General features: G+C 39.3%; 4 protein-coding genes across 7 annotated transcripts in view; 2 read left to right on the plus strand and 2 right to left on the minus strand.

The window, feature by feature from the left end:
• Positions 1–22,086, plus strand: part of cep72 (centrosomal protein 72) — a 45,864-nt gene that overhangs the window by 20,147 nt on the left and 3,631 nt on the right. The gene's annotated exons all lie outside the window — the stretch shown is intronic.
• On the minus strand, positions 2,555–6,720 carry zdhhc11 (zDHHC palmitoyltransferase 11). The gene is made up of 12 exons (XM_079343959.1): positions 6,422–6,720; positions 5,382–5,600; positions 4,780–4,958; positions 4,598–4,699; positions 4,381–4,505; positions 4,137–4,289; positions 3,915–4,033; positions 3,784–3,833; positions 3,643–3,706; positions 3,476–3,554; positions 3,231–3,389; positions 2,555–2,783 (listed from the first exon to the last, which is right to left on the minus strand). The coding sequence occupies exons 2-12, from the start codon at positions 5,598–5,600 to the stop codon at positions 2,641–2,643; spliced, it is 1,392 nt and encodes a 463-aa protein (XP_079200085.1). The 5' UTR covers positions 6,422–6,720; the 3' UTR covers positions 2,555–2,640.
• brd9 (bromodomain containing 9) lies at positions 7,260–12,966 on the minus strand. Of its 2 annotated transcripts, none has more exons than XM_079342933.1 (17): positions 12,853–12,966; positions 12,094–12,314; positions 11,890–12,006; positions 11,676–11,805; positions 11,496–11,553; positions 10,802–10,946; positions 10,586–10,696; positions 9,775–9,962; positions 9,386–9,518; positions 9,122–9,197; positions 8,939–9,031; positions 8,690–8,822; positions 8,489–8,600; positions 8,312–8,368; positions 8,124–8,229; positions 7,694–7,864; positions 7,260–7,548 (listed from the first exon to the last, which is right to left on the minus strand). In XM_079342933.1, exons 1-17 carry the CDS (start codon positions 12,899–12,901, stop codon positions 7,448–7,450), a joined length of 2,001 nt encoding a protein of 666 aa, XP_079199059.1. In that variant the 5' UTR covers positions 12,902–12,966; the 3' UTR covers positions 7,260–7,447. The 2 variants fall into 2 exon arrangements, with proteins under 2 accessions (XP_079199059.1, XP_079199058.1); XM_079342932.1 differs by having other exon boundaries at positions 8,939–9,034.
• Positions 13,029–18,474, plus strand: trip13 (thyroid hormone receptor interactor 13). 2 transcript variants are annotated; one of them, XM_079342939.1, is made up of 14 exons: positions 13,029–13,154; positions 13,387–13,470; positions 14,036–14,195; positions 14,288–14,414; positions 15,405–15,460; positions 15,552–15,642; positions 15,744–15,816; positions 15,907–15,970; positions 16,069–16,155; positions 16,256–16,362; positions 16,453–16,606; positions 17,171–17,283; positions 17,390–17,459; positions 17,593–18,474. In XM_079342939.1, exons 1-14 carry the CDS (start codon positions 13,141–13,143, stop codon positions 17,686–17,688), a joined length of 1,296 nt encoding a protein of 431 aa, XP_079199065.1. In that variant the 5' UTR covers positions 13,029–13,140; the 3' UTR covers positions 17,689–18,474. The 2 variants fall into 2 exon arrangements, with proteins under 2 accessions (XP_079199065.1, XP_079199066.1); XM_079342940.1 differs by having other exon boundaries at positions 13,038–13,154; positions 13,395–13,470.

The raw sequence follows: 22,086 nt of genomic DNA on the forward strand, positions 1-22,086 counted from the left end.
TGTTCTTATGTGTGTCTGATCTGTATCTGTGAGACTCTGTATAAAACAACAAATCAGGACGACCTTGCATGTCCCTAGCCAATCACAGGGATTTTGTAAGGAGAACGTTTGGGCTGCAGACAGGTTGCATTGACAACGACTGCTTCTTCATTTTGCTCACTATCAGTTTTAAACTCAAGTGGTTTTTCGCCCTGTCTGCTCGGATACCTGGGTACCAACCACACAGTGCCCTCCAGTGGTGAAAATGGGGCACATTTTACCTATGGGCACTCAAGTCTGTGGAGCAACAGGTGACTGGCAAGATATATTTGATGTGTAACAATAAATAAAATATTTTGATGTACAATAGTCAATGTGTATCAAAGTACAACCTGAGTCCCCAAAAGCTCAACATGTAAACTAGTCTAATATAGTTGTTCTGTCCTGTTTAAACGTTGTAATTACCATGTGCATTTGTAACATTTGTTCGCCTTTTGTCATTCTGTTAGCATGTAACTGCAGCATTTCTTAGAAGTATGAGCATGTAAAATGTAATATGACGCTTTTTGCATCACATGAAGAAAACTTCCAGGCAAAGAAAAACATATTTTTCTTGTCTCAGGGCAAAATGAGGGCTGGATTCATGACCATTCAACACTACTACCATGTTTCTAATGATACAAAGCTTCATGCAAATGGAGGAAGTATCCCTTTAAGTGACTATGTGTGCCGTTAGCATTAGCCTGGGTGTTTTGTGTCATACATTTCTTCTGAGCTTGTGATGTAGCATAGCATGTTATTTAGCTTGAGCATTAGCCTTGTTGCTATGTTTTATGTAATGCAACTGAGGTAGTGTAGCATAGCATGTAGCATAGCATTAGGATGTAGCATAGCATTAGTGACAACTATGCATTATTTTTTATATATTTGCAGTACGTCAGCATTTAGCATTTAGTTAATAATTTGTATTTCTTTAAGGGATGGGACTTTAACCAATTGATTACGATTAATTACAAGAAAATAATTTAATCACAGTTTGCCTCATAAACAGAGCAGAACTGTTTGTCATTGCTCCGCACTCACTCTGCGCTAGCTCTGCCACACGTACAAACAAGAAGCATTTGCAGCCTAAACTTGACAAAATGACAGGACCAAAATTAGTAATTCAACATCTAATAAACTTAGAAATTCACTCGCTAAATTGGTTGCTCTGGAATGTAGACCGCTATTAGTGGTATAAGATAAGGGGTTAGAAAATGTGCTAAACGTGTGATCCAACTTTCCAACTGCTGTGCAGAAAAACTAATTTCAAACAAGATCCAAAAGCTTTATGAAACTGAGAAGGAAGTAAAATTGCATGCATTGTATTCATTCATCCACTAAAATCCATTTAGATTGAAAAGTGTTGCTTTTTAGGGCAAATATTGTGATGCACTTCTACAATTAATTTTGATTAATTAATTAGAAAGCCCTGAGTTAATTAGTTACATTTTTCCCACCTCTAATATTTTTTATATCAACCTTTTTTTATGACAGTAATCTGTGCATTTTCTTTTGTCTTGTAGTTTTCACTCCTTATTCAATCTGGTGAATAAATCAAAGAACAACTAACTACCTGAATCACTCACTATTGAATGGAGTTTGGCTGACAGTCCAACTGTGTATTAAGCAAGTAGGGAGGACTGTTTCAATAGGCTTCACTTAAGCACATCAGTGATATTAATTTACTTTCTTTAAGTCTTAATGTTTAATACTGTACCTATGTAAGAATATTGTTAAAGCCCAGGTTTATTTTTGGAGATAAATACTTCCCCTTATCTCAACCTTTTGTATTCTCTGTGGAGTATTGTATATTTCCTTGAGTGTTGATATAGAAAAGTATGCATAAACAGACAAGCCCAACACCCCCACCCAAATGATTTGTCAATGTTCTAAACAAAGCTTTCATTAATGAATGGCTCTTCATATGCTCTTAACCATATCCAGCCAGTCGAGTAGTGTTGAACCTTTGATAAAGAAAGAAAAATAAACCTAAATAGATTAACACTGGACTACAAAATATGATTTACACAACTGAAGGTGTGTAAATAATAAGACTACAATGGGCTCTGAACTCAAAATGTCATTATATGTAATGAAGTTAAATAGAGCTGTCCCACATTCATAATACCAACTTCTACACTCCTCTCAAACACTAAAATGCTCTGTGCCTTACAAGGTTAAATGACAAAGTATTAAAATGTAACGGCCTGTGCACTACTACGTAAACCATTTGGCTAAAAAATGGAAGTTACTTCCAGTAACATGATTCTGCTTTTTAAGCAGATTTAAGCAGAAAGATGCAAACATGATCAATCCATCTTCATCTCCATCAGCGAGATTAAACAATACTTTAAATATTTGAACTGTTGACATAAAAAACAACAACAGTGTATATAAAAAAATCGAAATAAAACACAACTACAGCTTCACAGGAATTCAGACTGAAGTAAAAAAATAAATTAAAAAAATAGGATCACGTATCATACTGTCCATATTCCAAAACATTTGTCCTTTTAAAAACACAAGTCCATGATTGTTTTGGTCCGTTTAATGAAGCACGTTTCCGTAATAAATAGTTCCACAGAGTAAAATATCCGGATGCATCGCCACAGGTATGGGTTATTCATCATCTGGAGTCATCACTGAGCTGCCCAGAGGATCCTGAACGAAAGGGATACAGTCCACAGACTTCCTACAAACTTTCCGGGCCTCTTCATCAGGGTTAGGCTTCCAGTTTTCTATGTCTTCCACAGACATTTCCCCTTTAAGAGCCAGGAAACAATAACAGAAAATTACCGACAGCGCAAAAGCATGGACTAATGTAGTGTGTACACACTCACTTACAATCAACACTATAAACCCAACCGTAGAGCCAAAACACTTTGGAAGTCTAGTCCCCAGAGCTCAAATCAGAGTACAACAACACTGATGTTATTCTGATGAGGGTTTGTGTAATATTTGTTTCATAGACTTATTTCATTTTGTACTTCCAACATTAAATGTATGGTCATCACGAAGCAGCAACATCTGATCTTGAAAAATTAAGCCAATGCAGAAGTGCAATGTCCTGCAACTTGATGCTGGCTCCAGGAAACCCAGAAGTCACATGTACACCATAGCCAAAAAAAAGGCAGTTTTTTCAGCATTAATAAACATGTTTACAGCTAGTTACAGAAAACAAAATAGGTTTGATTAGTGAATGATATGTCTTATCCGTAGTTTGGAGTGTCGCTGACATGATTGACAATGTAACCGTTTGTTTGGCTTCAAACTCGCCTCAGCTCCAGCTCTCAGTCTGTTGTGAGATTGACTGAAAGTTACGCTGAGACAGCTTTTCCAGTGCTGCTGGCAATGAGCCTCTGGCGCCCCTTGCCGTAACAGATGGGTGACGTCACTTAGGCTTTGCCCATTAATATTTACAGTCTATGGTTAACACAGATAAATGACTACTTACTTGTTGTTTTCTCTGTTGGATTTTCTGTTCCGTAATGAAAACTGTTCTCCTTTTCTGCTGATTTTTTGAAGTTTTCCAACTAGACCAAAAATGATTTACATTTGCATTTATAACCACTTTTAAGCATGTTAACTCATTCAAATTGAGTATTAACATAAAATGTCTACCTCAGTGCATATGGACTCTGAAAGCCGGCTGGTGAGTTGTCCTCGATCTTCAAAGTTGCAAGAACTGCAAAAAACAAGGGGTTAATTATATCGACAAAAACATGTACCGTACAAGAGGAACCATGAGGAGATTGGTTCTACCTTGAAGTCTGCGATAATGCTGGCTCACAGTCAATTGAGCTCCCTTGGTTCTTTGAAGAAAAGAAAAATCATACTCCATCAAAAAGTTAGCAAGTGAGAATGCACAAGGAGAGGGAAAGTACCAGTCTAACCTGTGCAGCCATGTTTTGGATTTTGGAGTCCTGGGAGTTTCCTGCTTCAGTGTCTCTACTTCTGGCTTGTTTTTGCCTCTTGATCTTTACTTGATCAAATGTGCTCATTCCTTTATAGACTGTCAAACCAAGAGAACACCAAGGAAAATGGGAGAGCATTAGATACTGGATGAGGGGGGGAAAGGCCTGTTCACACCATGTCTGTAAAAGTTTGTGACTCACACAGGTAGATGTGGAAGAGCAGCAGGTGGCCCAGCTGTAACAGGCAGATGATACTCAGCATGACTGTGACAAAGGCTAAAATGAGAAGACCTGCTGAAGTTGTTTTTACAGGCGCCAAGGGTAAAAACATTAGCCAGGTACTATTTCCCAGACCTATAAATAGAAGAAACCAATCAATGGAAGCACGCAGCTGTTAAAAAAGAAATATATGTATAGTAAAAGAAAACATTATATGATGACTCACTATCAAACTGTGGGGCTGTCCGTAGGCTATTTGGATCCAGGTAATGCTGAGTAAATACAAATATAATTACACCAGTAAGCACGAAGAGCCCAAGTGTAGCAGAAGACACTGCTGCAAAGAAGCACCTAAATACAAAACACAAAGATGTTAGTTCAGGTGAGTTTCACATTTCAGTGGAACATTAGACATTTACTTGGTTATAACTACGTTGTCTTACCGATAGTTTCTACCACCCACACATGTGTTCAGCCACTTGCAGTGGTGATCAAAGTCTTCCACACACTTGTTGCAAACACCACAGTGTTTCACTTTAGGACCCCTGTGTGAAAATGAAGTATCTTAAAAAAAGCTTTCATCAAATTAGAGGTCACATAAGAGAATACCGCTTTCAAAACTTACACCTTGACATCACATAAATAACACTGCAGGTCCTGGATGACATGTGGTTGCTTCGAACGATCAAAAAGTGGCATTGGGTTGGAATAAGTCGGTTTGGCTCTCACACTGGCATCCGCAGGGTCAATGGTCAAAGTAGCAATATGTGTGAAGAAGTGCACAATAAAAGGTATTCCCGTTAGCTGAACACAGCAACAGTCAAGGAATTTGGCAACAAGGCTGCATAATGAATCGCAACTTTATCATTAATGTGAATAAAAAAACTGTTAAATAAAAAAGCACAGTTTCATGGACTTTTCTGTGTCTGAGTAAAGCTTCAATTAAATACAGCAGTGTGAGAATAATGCAGCATTCAACATGTGACAAAATCCCCAATGATTATGTCTTTTGGCTTCATGAAGAGCACAGAAACAGAGACAGAGTCATGTCTGGTGCAACCAGACCCATGCACGCAGCTCACACAAATGATCCCTTGTCTCATCCAGCAGCATAAAGAAAAGAGACACAAAGACTATAATGTTTGCTCCATATTCAAATCTGAAAGGCCCATTCTGGTACACTTAGCAGTCAGCTACAAATAGGTTTCAGCTGTGTGCTCAGGATACGGTATGCAGCACATAGTTCCATGGTGAAGGAAGAAGAGGGATGTAGATGCCGAAGCTGACTATGGCGAGGTAGCAGTAGAGCAGCCAGCTGGCCACTTGGAAAGGCTGCAGGGGCCACGACCATCCGTTCACCCTGGGAGGCTTGGAGGGGACCAGCTCATTTCTGCTGCTGCCATGCATTGGAGCTGTGCGCCTCAGCTTTTTACTGAAGCAGTTCATCTAGACAGCACAGGAGAGAAATGGAAACAATCAGGAAAGAAAAAAACTTTGAACATTTATCCAAACGCTTCACATTCTACACTCCAGTCTACCTGTGGCAGATCGTGTGGCTGCATCTGGTGGGGAAATGAGTAGGGAAATGAGTAGAGTATGAAGATAGTGACTGCTAAGCCATTACAAACCAAAACTATGCTGTATAAGAGCTTAGTGACAGAGAAACAGGAAACACATATAACCTTTGTGTAAGTACAGCCTTAAACCAGTGAACTAACACATTTTTCACAAAAAATAGGATTTGCTTATTATTAGCCAACAGATGTTGCATTAGTTTAAGAAAAAAAAAAAACTTAATAAAAGAGGCAGCTGTGTGGACTGTATGACAGAGGTAGGTAATCCTTTTAAAACGACAAAGGATTAGCTGCATTGACAAACAAGAACTATATTCTCACATATCTTGCAGGAAACAGAGGATCCAGGATGAACGAGATGAACAAATTACTGTATCGCTTCGCTTTTTTTTTTGTAAAAGGCCGTGAAATCACATGTTTGTTTGGCCCCATGTCTGACACCAAAATGAACTCTGTCAAAGGTTCTATGAATGAAATAAAAACGTGGATTCAATTAACTGTTTTCATTCACAAATAAAGCTAATTTAATGTTAACGTCGTCGGCTTTAGATCACTCAGAATTATGAATCAAAACAATACTTTAGTTTTAGTTTAGGTTCTAAAGTAAACAAAGTCATGACAACCACAACCTGCAGGACAATAGGCTATATGAAGTGTTCAGCTGTAAAGTGAGTAAAATGGAAAAATACGTACTTTTGCTGGTAGAAAAAGCGATCACACAAATGATGTTTCTGTTTAAATACAGAAGGAGATTTCCACCGGTTGAGATCCCATGAGTCTGCCAGGCAGGTGCTTCAAAAGCGCTGAACTCTCACATGATGGAAAAAAAATGCATCAAAAAAGTTTGAAAAAGAACAAACAAATAAAATGATAAAAACTGTGGGAAAAATCAGCTCAAACGTCGTTGTATTTGTGTCGCCGAAAGACGCGAGTCAGGAGAAGTTGAAGAAACGACTCACTCAGCAGGTCGCAACAGCGCTATGGTAACAGATCTACTGCGCATGCTCACTGCGACTCTTAAGAAATAGAACGGCTTTTTTTAAATGTTGTGGCTCTTCGAGATTGAAGCTTGCTCTATCTCTCTCTCATTTAATATATCAAATGTGTATTCCTGAGCATAGGGAACTGCAAATAACATATGTTCACATGATACTTCTGCTTTGAAACAAGCTTCTCCTATAGTTAACTTTTATCACAGGGTCCTTGTGTAAAATAATAGTGAATGTAAATGTATACTACTTCACTTTCACTTCCCTATGGTGTCTTCATATCCTGAGACATCCTTCAATGGGAAATGTTGCTCAAGTCAGTGGGACTGAGGTCTGAACTGTGCAGCATATTCAAGATTGTCCATGTTACATCCATAGTCTGTAAATAATAATTATACAGTCTATGGTTACATACAGTCTATAACTAAAAAATAAAGTGTTACAAGTACACCGTTCCACTGTTTAGAGCTGCTCCTTCAGAAGTAATGCCTAACAAAGTAGAATAGTTATAACATTCTTATCAAACCAAACACATGTAAGAATACAGGGAACACATATTTATTTTACAGGTCATAAAAAAACGTACAGTTACACTACAAACAATCTGTACAATCATATAAAGTCATTAAAACAAGTCAGAACCGCCTGCTGACTCCACGGTGTTTAAACAGTCCAAGGCTAATTTCCCAGTGTCGTTAACACCAGGATAACAAAACGGCTGTATGTGTGGTCAGCTGTTGGCTGCGCTCTCTGACTCAGGAGATTGCAGGAACTCATAAGGGTCGTGAACCATTTCTGACTGGTCCCCAACGCCCAGGTGTGATGGACTCCCTGTGAGAGAAAAGAAGAACTTTCAGTTGATATTGATTGGAGATGAAAAACATACTGTCATATTTGATTAATGCACTGGTGCCAATAATATCACTTATACACATGAACAAATTGCATAGTTTAGTTCCACTCCTTTCACAGGTACCTAAGTGGTGCTGGTCCCTCTCTGACGCATTGGAGAGGGAGGACAGGTTGGACGAGGGTCTGGAGCCGACTCTGTCCACCTGAGCCTCTTGAAACTCCTGCAGGAGTTTGTCTGCGTCATCAAAGTGCTGCTGGCCCTCCTCATTCCCCGGCTCTTTTTTCACCGTTTTACCTGAAGAAGAAACGATAAATGCAAGATCTTGTTGGCAAGGAAATACCCGTCAAGAAATGTGATTCTGCCTATTCAACTTTCAACAGGATGAAAGGTGTTTACGCGTCTATAAATCCCTTAAATACTCTTGAGGTCTTACTCTTCTTACAATGCACCAACTCATCACATCAATAGAATGCAAAACGTATTATCTAAATTAGATCAAGACACAATGATGTGATTGCAGCCACTCTCAGATTGTGATGATTGGGATAATCACCTAAAGTGTTCAGCATGGATATATCCAGAGACATGTCAGGATAGCTCTTCATTGACATGAAGTCCAGGACTGAGCCGCTATCTCCAAGGCCAGCGCTGTCTGTCATCTGCAGAAAACGACACAGCTTGAGTCAGATTAGTCCAGCTTATGATTTAAATGTACCTGAAATTCAAACAGCAGCAGCTTACCTGCATGTCGTGGATGTTTGATTTGGTTTCGTCAGGTTTCAGCATCATGTTTCTTTTCTGAAATGTCAAACGTGCATCATACACAACACATAAATAACCTAGAAAGACAATGGAAGTAATGTGTGTTATTTATGTGAATTCAATATAAGGTTTGAAAAAAAAAAAAAAAGAAAATACCTGTCGGATTTGATTGACAGCTTTGGTGTGATCTCCTGCGGTCATCTTGTCGAGAAGCCCGTCGACCCAGTGCTTGGTGACACTTCCGCAGCCTTTCACAAACTCCTGGATGCTAAGGAGGTTAAAAATGAAAACGTGGAACATTCTTCCTCAAGATAATCTTCGCTCATAGTTGACACTTTGACAGAACGGTCCCTTTACCTGAGAGCACACTGTACACCTGTGTCGTCTCCATACGCTGAATAAAGCATGTCCACCTCATCAGACAGCAGGTCAGGAAAGACGGTGTTCTTCTGAAGGCTCTGGACATTATAGGCACTGCTGAGAAATGTAACTGCACAAAGAGCGACGAAAGAATCTTAAATTAAACAGACCCAATCGGCCAAACTTAAAAAGCAGATAAGAAAATCACTATGACTTAAATAAATGATACCAAAGGGCACTTCATACCTTTGTGTCTCCTGTCATCTTTGAACCCCAGTGTTGTTAAGCCAGGCAGAAGCTTATTAGACAGGGAGCTCAGGTCTACTTTATGAGTCTCCTCTTCTGTGAAAAATGAAAACGCTTACATGTCGCACATCTAACATGAACAAAGTGCTGAGCAGGATGCTAAAAAGTTGAGTCTTAACAAACCTTCTGCATCAGGGTCCAGCTGATTGACAACAGTGTACAGAAGAGAACTGTCGGCCTCTTTACGCAAGTAGCCCATCTGAAAACACACAGCAGAGACACTTTTGTCGTTAAAGAAACAACACAAACAGAAAGTTCAACCTAAATCGCGTCAACAACATACAACAACATATCTTCACGAGGAACACAATGTAAAAAAGCGTTCGTTTTTTTTTTTATCACATTATGTCAAAAGCTACAGCCGGTAAAAACTATAAGTAGGGAAACCTTGGAGTTGGGCATGTATCTGTTGATCCGATCTCGAGCTTCATCAGCAGAATGCTCAACGAGAGCCAGGACATGCTCCTCTGCTGTACTGTCGGTCAAGCTGCAAGCGTTTCCCTCCGGCTCATACAGATAACTGAAGGAACAAAGGAGCGAGGTTAGAGGTCCATGACGCTCTACTGATCACACAACATCGACACTCACAATATCCCGACCCGAGCTTTTCTTTTATTAAATGTAGAAATCAGCTCTATTTAATTTCTAGAACCCTTTGGGAGTTATATAAAATAAGTCAGCTTTAGCTAATTTCTTTAAACATATATGGGTTCTTTATTTAATGCTAACCAATAGTTGCTGGGTCTCTGCTTGATCTTAGGAATACTGAAGACTACCTGATGACCTCCTTCATGTCCTTGACTGGCTGCTTCTTTGTCTTTTTAGCTGATTCCACCGGCATAGGAATAATCTCTGTAGGAGGTATGTCAGTTGTGAGGTCTTCATCTCCCAAAATGGCCGCCTGCTGAGTGTAGTCCATTTCCTGCATGAAAGACACGCTGCGCTTCAGAGCCAAGAGCCGATCCTGCACACAGGACAGAGAGGGAAACACAGGCAACGTTTAACTCTAACAGGAAATGTTTAGATGGGAGCCGAAACGTTAACGAAAAGAGACAGTGGTTAAAAGTCTTTAGAAGACTACAGGGATGTTTTAAAGGAAGAATCCGCTCAAAGTAAAATGTCTAACATGGTGTTAGAGGTGTTCAGCAGTACAGTCATATCATTGCATCAAGACCTGAATCTGTGATGACACCCTCAGGACATTGTCATTAATGGGCTTGCATTGACTTTGTTTGGTTTTCCTCATCCAAAGAACTTTTATTTATATATTGGGCGTTGGGAAAACACAACACCGTCCTGCTTGGAATATATTTCATGACTGAAGTGTTTATCGAGCAGAGCCTTGTTTAAACTCTGGGTGACATAATGAATCCATCCTGTCCGTCATTCACCTCATGATTATCTAAACACAGCAGCGCTCGTTTGGAAAGATAGACACAGAAATAGATGAGCGGGAGTTACAAACAAGAGAACTGAAGCAAGGATAAAGGAGATCTGTTCATTTCAGTCAAACTACGGCTAAGATGGACAGCGACAGAGCCCAACGGTTTTGTTTTTCCTTGATTTTATTCCATTTGACTTTATTACCTTGCTCATCATCTTGAAGCCCGTATGCAGCAGTTTCTTGGCAGCCTTGTAGTAAACGGTCTCTGGTCGGTTGTACACCATGGCATTGTCACACATCAGCTTAAAGTCCGCCTGAAGGCCAAAAGTTGTTCAAACGCAAATGAAGGTGGGTAACTTTCTCATCAACTCTAAATGGATTAACCTTCAAAGTGTTCTCTGTTTGTCTTGTTTTCTTACCTTGAATTCTGTGACTGTGTTGTAGTCATTGTTTTCTATCTTGTCTTTCATGCTGCTGAAGTCCATGGGATGCTTGATGATCATTGAGTAACCAGGAGCAATCGCGTCCGTCACTGGGAATGCAAAGAAGCCGTGGGGGTCTTTTCTGGAAAGAGGAGTGACAAGCCATCAGTGTGATGAGGAGAGCAAACATCTCGAAGACTGATAAACTCGTATTTAAGGGTGCATTTGAACTCTGGGCACAGTCCCTCCCTCTCAATTCCCCCCGCTGGCCTGTACGCACACTGCTCCAGGACTAGCTAGGACCGAGCACGGCGGTTACCGCTTGTAAGCAAAGGCGGCAATACAATACATGCATGGCTTTATGTGATCATGAAGCGTGCTCAGTTTACAAGACAGGCGGGTTATAAAAAATACTTTAAAAATAAGTGAAAAGGACAAATCAATGTCTGCACAATGGAGAACACAGACCACTACTTTACTCAGATCCAGCTGTAACACACTGGGATTTCTAGATAATGGAGGCAGGTATCGATTTTCTTCATGTCCACATTGTGTACCTGTGCTCGTGTGCTTGTACTGCACCGCGCCAAAGCTACTTTTCATCATCACTGTAGTGAAGCGTGTTTTTCTAAATAATCTCTGAATCTCAACATCACATGAGGATAAACCAGACTGGCTCAGAGATTCTTACCTCTGCAGCTGACGTAAGAAGTGCTCCAGCAACTGCTGTCGAGGAGTGGACTCGCTCTCTGCGTTTGGTAAACATAAGAAAATATCGATATGAACTCTTTCAATACTGAATAATCAAATAAATAACATTTGCCGGAATGTATATTTGATGCTACGTTCATAACGCAACAGGCCCTCTTACCGTGTTGTGTCCTACATGCTCTAACTGGTCTGTCTCCTTGTTGATCCATCTCCATCTTCACATGGGGGTGAAACTCCTCCAACTCGGGCTCTATCTCAAACCTCTCTTTCTTCTTCTTCTTCTCCTCTGGCTGATAAGATACAGTCATGTTGAGTGAGCTTGTAAACAAAGACTTTAAGAATGCAGTTATTCTTTTCAAATCAAGCCTCCTCACCTCTAACTTAATTTTTGACAATGTGAAAGGCTCAACAGGAACACCAGCACTTGCAGCTGGAGCAGTCGCCGCCTCGGATTCATTCTGCTCTCGCTCTCTCTTCTTCCTCTTTTCTTCCTGTTGTTTGGAATCAATCAAGTACCAAACAATTCAATCCAACTGTGACAATGTGCAATAAGAGGCATTTCTTTAGTTCAGGCTTACCTTTCTCCGCCTTCTCTCCTCATCATCTACATATTTATCTTTATCCTTTTCAGACTTTTTCTTCTTCTTCTTCTTTTTCTCTTTGTGGCGTTCTCGCTCGTGATCGGATCGGTCATCATAGTAGCTGGAGTCATGGCCCGATCCAGACAACTCTGTCACCTCGCTCCCCCCAACTTTCAGTACAAGCTTCAGGGGCTTTTCAAGGGTCTTATCCTCAAAGTCTAATCAGAAAACAAAATGAAGGCAATGCTTTCAAATATTAATTTCTCTAATAGGTTATTAAAAAAAAAAAAAAAAAAAGATTTGCTATATGGACATGAAGAGTATTAGCTAACATCACTTCAGACACCTGTTCAGGTACAAGATGTAAAATGATCAGTGAAGTAAGACGTGGTGTATCTATTAGTATCAAACAGTCATCATGTGATTAAGATATTATCTAATAATGTTAATGGTAACACAAATACATGAACAGAAATAAATAAGGAGGCTTAACTTTACTGCTGACTTGACTGTACTTTAGCACCACTAATAAAAACATATACAGTATATTTTCGAAATATATAACAAGGATTTAATAATTAACTACTCCCAACAGCAAAGGGGGTTGCACCTTGTTGATTCATTTAAAAACATTATTATAAATAACATCATTATTGCCAGTGTTTACAGCCTGGCTGTCTCTGTTTAGCTACCTAGCATAAAGCTAACTGGAACAAAAGCGATGCAGAAACAAATAAATAAAATGCGATCAGATACCGTCAACTGTTCTCCATTCCGGTTTGTGCTTCTTGTGTTTTTTCCCCATTTTACACGATCCTTACTCCTACAATAATCTATAAACGGTGATATTAATGATCGCTAACGTTACTCTCAGTAAATGAAATACTTGCAGCTAAAGTTAGCAGACGGCAGGCGGAAGTGATACCTCAAAACAAATGATGTATTTCCGGTTTACAGAATCAGCGCGCTGGATTTGAGAGTCGGCTTTCTAACAGTGCCCTGGGATTCACTACTTCGGTCATTATAAGTCATCAAATTGACATCATGAATGGTTTAAGGTAATGTTTCTGTTTTTTAAATGTAGAAAAAAAAACTTAAAACTGTTTTGTGAGAAAGATAAGCGTTAACCAGCTAGCGACAACATCGCCCACTTCCAAAGCTAACAATCAGGACAGCAGCCTTCTGTAGGTGGACTAAAGTCATCCACTGAGCACAGTTTACTTTAATTAAACTTCTCTCTGCAACAAATACTAGTTTTCAAAACTCTCCACGTATCTCCAATGTCCTCAGTTTTACAGGAATGGAGGGTGACAGAATGGAGATGGCACAGCAGAAGCAGAACATCCATGTGGAGGTGCATGTTAAATCTCACTGGTGAGTTTACTGACATATTCAGATACAGTTAATGTCATTAATGAGATGTTCAGATACAGTTAATCTCACTTAAAATTCCTCAACTTAATCGGAGTGTGCGATGAAAGATTTGTTGTGAATTGTCCTGATTTTGTTATATTTTCTACACACTATATGTCCTGTTTTGCTGTGTTTCGTTTTTCATTTTTTGTTTGAAAATTTCAATTGGGTAAAATACATTTGTGATAGTAAATATTTGTACTTTAAAAAAAAATCTATTTTAACTTTGTTCAATCTCTTGAGGTGAGGTTTTGAGATAAGCCCTCAAAGTTTCTGCCTGGCCTGCACATGTGATTTATTTTTTATCACTTTTTCTTGTTTGACTTTAAACGGTGGTTAAAAAATGTGTCAGCTGACTCTTTAACTATTAAAGAATATTGACATATTTGAGGGCCTGGCTGAAATGACTCTTCTGATTTTAGTATGAATATGAAAACACTAAAAGCCATCAAAGAATGGGAGAATAAAGAGTTAATATCCCGAGTAATGTCAGCACTTCCAGTCCTTCTTTCCATTCATATTTCAGCACAGCCAAACTGTCCGAGGTAAAGATGCACGTTCTGGCTCTGCTGAATCGACACAGCATGGTTTTCGGGAACTACAGATGGGCCGAGTTTGATGAAGACTTCTTGCAGAGAAATGTAGAAAGCGTGTCGCTTGTTGATTTGGAGGAAATAGTAACACAGGTTTGTTTCAGCATTTGAATCTTCCTTGTGAATGTTTTTCTTTTTATAAATGTTTGCAATTGTTTTTTTATTCTTTTTGGTTCCTCACTCAGCCTCTTGACTTGAAGTCCTGTTCTGTCTCTGTTGACATCTTCACTCTGAATGAGGATGGACCCAGCACCCTCAGCTTGGAGGAAGACGAGGAGCTTTCAGCAGCCAATCACTGGTTGCTGCCTGCAGGTAACTCTACAAGAAATCTGCCTTTTATTATTTTTGATTTATTCATTTCCTGAAACCAACAGATTCTCATTTAGACAGACAACATTTTTAAGTATGAATGCAGATGATCCTTAAACAAGATAAATATGACACCCACCAAATGTCAGAAATACAAAGCTGGCAGTCATTGACTGACATTTTCTGTACACTTTATAGAAAAGTTGCTAGTTTGTCATTGGCAGACGATGCTGCTTGATCCATGTATTCCACCTTTGTACTTATTATCTGTTATAAATTGTCTTTAGATTATTATATTATTTAAATAATAATAATAATTATTATTATTCTCTCAGTTTAAGGTCAGAAGCAGTGTCTCTCTTGGTCCTCATGCAATACCTTATAGAAGTCACAAGGTGGTGCCCTGTGCTTAAAATACGAGCTTTAATCCCAGTTAAATCCATACTTCATCTTTAAAGGCCTTAAAACAATTTAACAATATCATCAGCTCTGATGTGAACCCACAAATAGTGATGCAGCAGTGTTTCCTTGTTACTGATCTGCTGACGTATACACAGATTCTAAAATATCTTGTTCGATGTACCATTGAGTGATAAACTGGCCTGGTTCTGATGGATAAATGGATACCAGTAAAGAGGATGATGAGGCGGGACTGATACAAGAAGTCTCAGTGAAATGTATCTGCTGTCCTTTAGCAAATCAAACACTGTCATTATCTTCTTTATCTGAGATGGAGAAAACCACTCTGCTTTTGTCACCACATGTCATCTTAACAGTGTTTGAGTATTCTGTACTGAAAAGATGTCATGTTGGAGAGAATTGTTAACGTAGCCGTATATTAGCTGTATGTCATGTTTCACTCTGAAAATGCCAAGATGAATATTCTGCTTCTATTCCTTCTTCTTCTTCATCTCTCTGCAGGAGATCACATACACACTTGTTTTTATAACAGGCTCTTGAAAGGACCTTTGTTTGTTTGTTTGTTTTTTACAGCTGAATTCCACGGGATCTGGGACAGTCTGGTGTATGAGAGTGGTGTCAAAACTCAGGTATAAATAACCCCCCCCCCCCCCAACATAATCACAGGTTCGAGATGAGAGAAAATAAAAACAAACATTTCTTGTTTTCTTTTTCCTTCAGCTCCTGGATTACGTCACGACAACAATTTACTTCTCAGACAAAAATGTCGACAGCAACCTGATTTCATGGAACCGTGTCGTACTGCTTCATGGTATCTAACTTAATGATCATACACAAATAATCATTTTCACTTGCTGCTGGGACAATGAGCATATTATAACTGATGTATCTGTTTGTTGTGCCAACATGCAGGACCCCCGGGCACAGGGAAAACCTCCCTGTGCAAAGCGCTTGCCCAGAAGCTGTCAATCAGACTGTCGAGTCGGTGAGATGAAACTCATCGAAGTAAAACCGTTTGAACAGAAACTGGCCTCTGCGCTTTTCACTTTAAAAAAAACATCTGCTCTGCCTGCAGGTATTCATACGGGCAGTTTGTTGAGATAAACAGCCACAGCCTGTTTTCAAAATGGTTCTCAGAGGTACACCTGTCTCCTTTATGATGGAAGAAATGAATTGGAAATCTTCCTGTATAAAGCTGAGGCTCTTTCGGTAACTTTACATGCCATCTTTGTTGCAGAGCGGCAAGCTGGTCACGAAGATGTTTCAAAAGATCCAACAGCTGATTGATGACAAAGACGCTCTGGTTTTTGTCCTGATTGATGAGGTAACAGAAAAGAGAGAAGGCCTGCTGCATATGGAGTTGTACATTATTCTTCCTCAGGAAACGTCTCTGGTTTTTGTCTGACCTGTTGCTCGGTGTGCAGGTGGAGAGTCTGACAGCAGCTAGGAACGCCTGCCAGGCGGGAACGGAGCCCTCTGACGCCATCCGAGTGGTCAACTCCGTCCTCACACAACTGGACCAGATCAAACGGTCAGAAAGCAAAGAACTCCACGTGTTGTTTCAGTTTATTTAGTCGTATTAACCGGTTTGTGTGTCTTTGACTTTGGGTTCAAACTTCAGACATTCCAACGTCGTGATCCTGACGACCTCCAACGTGACGGAAAAGATCGACTTGGCGTTTGTTGACAGAGCAGACATCAAGCAGTATATCGGACTTCCATCAGAGAAGGGCATCTACAACATCTACCTCTCCTGCCTGGAGGAGCTCATGAAGGTGACAGAACAACCGAACAAAAGTTTTCAATCTATTCAACTATTCCTCCATTTATAACACTGGATACAATGTTAACACGTCTTCCATCTCCTTTCTTAAAATTTTAGCTGATTAAAAAAAAATAGAGTCATGACGTACAAAACTACCAGACGGATGAGTCCGTTTTTCCCAGGTTATGCTTGAAATATAAACTACAAAATGTTTTTTGAAGGAAAGTACTGTTAATTCAGAAACAGAAACTCTTTATGAACATAAACACAACAGCATCAAGGAGTTTGCATGTTCTCCCCGTGGATGCGTTGGTACTCCGTCTTCCTGCTTCCTGCTCGACTGCCGTTTTCAAGACTCGATATTAACGTCTCTGTGATGTTTTGAAATTGAAAGCCTTAATTGTCATTGTGTAACAGGATACAACGAAGATTGAGACACAAATATTAGGCCTTTGTGGAGTCAATATGAATGTCTTGAGGCGGGATGATGGCGAGGCTTTGTTAGGGCGCTGTAGCAGAATTGCAGCGATAAATTAAGGATGTACTGTTTCAATGGTGTGTATGATATGTGCAGTGCCAGATCATCAACCCCCGGCAGCAGCTGTTCACCATGTTTGAGCTGGAAACGATGGGCTTTGCAAAGAGCGAGGTGTCCGAACACAGTCTGAACCTGAGGAGCATTGCTCTGTGAGTACAGCCTCCCATAATGCATCAGCTCTGTGCTCCCAATCATAACATGTTGTGAGAAAAGGAACCGCCTGAGGCTAATATTTGTTTTTCTCTTCCCTTCCAGAAAAAGTAAAGGTTTGAGTGGAAGAGCGCTCCGAAAATTACCATTTCTCGCCCATGCACTGTTCATAAAGGTAACTTTTGATTCTCATCTTCAGAGGAAATATAGAAAGATATACTGCATATATATATATATATATATATATATATATATATATATATATGTGTGTGTGTGTGCTGTATTTTTTAAATTCCGTTTATCTGTAGACACCGACTGTGACTCTTGAGAGGTTTCTGGAGGCAATGGACCAAGCAGTGGACAAACAGAAGGAAGAAAAGGACAACCTGGTCGACGCAGTCTGAACACATTACAAAGACCAAAAGGCTGACTCATGATTGTTGTTAAGGCTCAGTCCCATGCCTTGTTTTGTTTTGTTTTGTCACATTTCCAACTCATTTTTATAAAGCTTTATTAATTCATGTGGTACCACGATGTTTACTCAATTGTCATGTCACATGGTTTTAACAGTTAATATCAATAACACAAGTGGTTCAGGTTGTTTTGTTGGTGCTACTTCTTTAAAAACCCAAAGTCCATGTATTTGTTTCAGTCAGGGAGTTTTGGTTTAACCCAAGAGTTTACTCGTCTTGTTTTCAAAGAGATATTTTCATGTAACACGCAGCTTTAACCTTACAAGCTCTTTTGCTTCTTTTTTTTCCCCCACTTGTGGCGGTTACTTTTTTAGTCCTGATTTCTCTGCTCTCACATTAGCCCAGTCTGCTAATTCTGTCCAGGACATTGGTGTTGTAGCTTCTCAGAAAGAAATGAATGGGAGTCCCATAGAGTAAGATTACCCGAGTTGTGTTGTGTTGTATTTAAAGGAACTTCATTTCTTACATACAAGTTGCTAACTCACTGAGATATCTCCATTGGTTCGATCAGTACAGCACACTGATGTTCATGTTCAAGTTAATGTTGAAAAAGTCAGCTGTCTCTTAAAAATCAAAGTTTTTGAGTTGTGCTTAAAAGGGATTTTATCAGTTGATCATCAGTATTTGTAGTTTCAAATATTTATTCTAACATCATTCCTTTTGTAACGCTCTTTATTGTTTTGTATATAACATTGTAATAAACAACGTTGTCTATGAGTGTTTGTTTTGTCTGGAGAGCTGAACAAAGCCTGTGCTTCCACTTGGTGGCGTACAGATGCTGTGGTGCTTTTTCTCACCTACACAGAAACACTGACTTTAGAAAGTGTGTTTTGAGGTCTCGGTAAAAACAGCAAAACTTGATTTCACATAACCTTGAATCTTTGTTGTTAATTTTTGAAAATACATTGCTCATAAACTCCAGCGTGCCTCACTAATGGATTTTTTTTTACATTTGCATTATAAAAACCAAATCAGGTTGTTGAATGCAGCTAATTATGCAGCAAACACAAACTACACAGGGGCGTCTATGATAATACCGTCTGCCAGTGTTTGTTTGTGGTTGCCACCAGTTTGACCTGGAAACCAAACTCTTGAAAGAGGATTCAATTTTGAAATGTCATTCAGCTGTTTACATGAACAGATGAGGGACTCTATTGTTCATATAGCATGTTTTGCATTCTGTGAATGCTCTGCATGTCAGCTGCTGGGTTCAGACAATGTGCCCTTTGTTTGTTGGGCAAGAGCTTTTTTACACTCCACTTCAAAGGTGGATCCTGTCGCCTGTTCCTGAGTGTAAAAGAAAAGCAAACACTGAGTTCATCCTAATTCACACGTTTGGATTCCTGCTCAACGCCAACGCTGTCAGCTTTGAAAATCACCCTTCATCAGATGTTTTATGACACACCTTTCACATTGACTTTCAGTGAATTTGACATGCAGTAAAGTCAGTCATTCAGAAAAAGCAAAAGGTTGATGATCTATACTGTAAGCACGACATTCAAGAAGAGACTATGAGACCTGCACATAAATCTCTGGTTTTATTGAGGATGCCTAACTTTTGTTTGTGTGAGTTACACTTGGTTTCTTTTTAAAGGTATACTTTTTTCTCACGCTTTTTTAAAAAAGGGATTTGGTTTTTATGTCTGATGAATAGAAAGAGGAAGCTCTCTTTTTTTTTTCCTCTAATCTAATGAATGATCACAAAGTGGACAGAGAAAAAAGAAATTCAGAGAAAGGCAGAGCTTTAAGAATGAGCGTGGTAAATAAAACCATAATTGCTCTGTCTGGAGGCCCTTTTTTTTTTCTTTTTGACTGTAGTCTGTCCAAAAACCACGCAGCTGTTAAAAGGCAATCAAGACGGAGAAGGAAGAAAAGTCAAAAGCCTTATTGTTGCAGGGGTTTTTATCACTGTTTCAAGCAGTTAGAAAATGTCAGAAAAACTCCAAACAAAACAAACAGTCTGATGTTTATCCTCTCAACCGTTGTTCAGGTACATGGCTAAAAGCAATGGAATATCAGTGCAAGTGCCAATGGTGATTCACATAGGGAGGGAATAACTTACACACATACTTATAGGCATGTTTAGAAGAAAAGAGCTGCACATAAACTATGGAAACTCTAGCTCATAACTTGTATAAATCCATACTGAAGTTTGAAAGAGGTTATGGTTAATCTTTGAGATGACTTTTTTAAAAGTGTAATACTGGATGGATGTACTCAAACAAGTAAAAAATAAAATGTGTTTGCCAGCATAATGATCCACATCCTGTACAAATACACAATGAGAGCTCATAAATCTTCAGCTCTGCCAGAGCTTCTTACAATTCTTCCTCTACATGACAGCCTTTGATGATAAACCAAGACTTTTATCCAAGCGAACATTGCCCTGACAAAAAGACAACTCTCCCTTCTCCCTCCCTACCTCTCTCTCTCTCTCTCTCTCTCTCTCTCTCTCTCTCTCTCTCTCTCTCTCTCTCTGTCTCTGTTCTCTGTCCCGTTTTCTGTCAGAAACTGTAGTTCTGACACATTTTGCTTCCCACATGTGTGTCATCTACTGAGGAGGGATGTTAGAGGGAGATAGCCGATGACGGGTAGAGATACCTTGGAAAGAGGAAGGATCCTGCGAGCCAGGCTGCATAAAGAAATGCTGATAATTAAGGCACGGTGAGAAGGATCAAAGAAAGCTGCCATCAATGAGCTAAATGCAAATGTCGGCTCAGTCTGTCAACCACAGACTGTGATCACGTGTCTTTGTGGAGTCACATCTCAGACAGACTGACAGGAAAAAGAAATACAGGGGCACTCCACATGAATCATGGTGTTTTGAAACTGACACTCTAGCACAGAGAATAAATGTCCCTAATGTACCTGCAGGAAGAACTCCTCTGTTTAGATAATAAAAGAGAGAGAGAGAGAGAGAGAGAGAGAGAGAAAACAAAGTTTAGTGCATGGATTGTCATTTCATGGAGCACAGCAGCACTTTGGAGCAATGACTGATTTACACCAAACTTTATAATCATACTTTATGCTTTGAAAAAAAAAATCCACTGATGAAAGAAACCACTTTTTGAATGTAATCTGCAGAGGAGTGGAACATTTACAAAACACAAACATCACAGTCATGTTTTCATACTGAACAAAAGTTTGCCTTGGTGGATGAATATTCATAACTCTTGGCATGCATCCTGCGGCCAGGCCCTTCTCCAACACCCTGCCAAAGGAAACAAACTATAAAACTGCTCAAGAGCTTTTGAAGTCTGCCGGTTGGAGTACGGCATGTTCTTCCTGGATCTCAGCTATAAACAAAAGTATATCTACACAATCGGTTGTGCACATAGCACACCTAAAATTAATGATGGATATAATAATGGACAGTTTATGAGTGCCTGGTTCTCACACAGACAATAAACACCCCAACTAGAGACAAAAAATATTACTGAATGGACCAATAATATTCTTTAGCCTGTTAATTGTGTGTTTTGTAAAGACGTTATTATAAAAGACAGTCCTGTAGAGAGGACAGCCTATATGCAGCTGCAGTTAGGCGTAATGTTTTCTGACTTGATCTTTTGGGGAAAATCTTAAGAAATGTGTAATGGCTTTACATTTAGGCCGACCCATATAAACTAAATATTTAAAGTGATAAATAAGAAGTTTGTAAGTGTTCTGGAAATGGGCCTAAAACGATCTGCTTCCTAAACCATGAATGGAATTGTGCGGAAAGCAAAAGAGCAATTTTGCATTCAACAACACGCGCTGCCAAACCTGTGCGTAATGTGTCAAGCTGAACAAAACCTACAACAGGAACAGGACTGCCGGAGCTTTTCTAAATACAACTACATTTTCAGGACTTCACTTCTAATTATCTAAGTTGTTCTTTGTATATGATAAAGTTAAAACGTTGAACACACAGTTAAAAGTAAATTAACAGTTTTGTGTTTGGTCCTCTCAAATGTTGTTGACTGAATGCAGAATAAACATTGCAGGAGGAAATAGAAACAGCAACAGAAACACGCCGATGTAAGAGTATGAAATGAGCAGTTTTGTTTGGTTCTGAACTTAAGGCTCTTTGTTGTGATTGTGGAAACAGATCTTGTAAAATGAAACAGCTGAAGATAATAAACTTGATGTCTTTCAAAGATATCATGGAAAACAAATAAAGGTCTGGGCACACTCACTTAATTTTTCTGATTTATTTGATTGTGCACAAAAGTTAACCTTCAAACCATGAGCAGGTTTTGTGTTGCATTTATTTTTTCTTAACATAAAGACAATAATAATCAATGAATAAAACCAATCAATGCCTGCACAAAAATGATTGAACAATAC

This window comes from Symphodus melops (genome assembly GCF_947650265.1).
Source record: "Symphodus melops genome assembly, chromosome: 5".
Taxonomy (NCBI): Eukaryota; Metazoa; Chordata; class Actinopteri; order Labriformes; family Labridae; genus Symphodus; species Symphodus melops.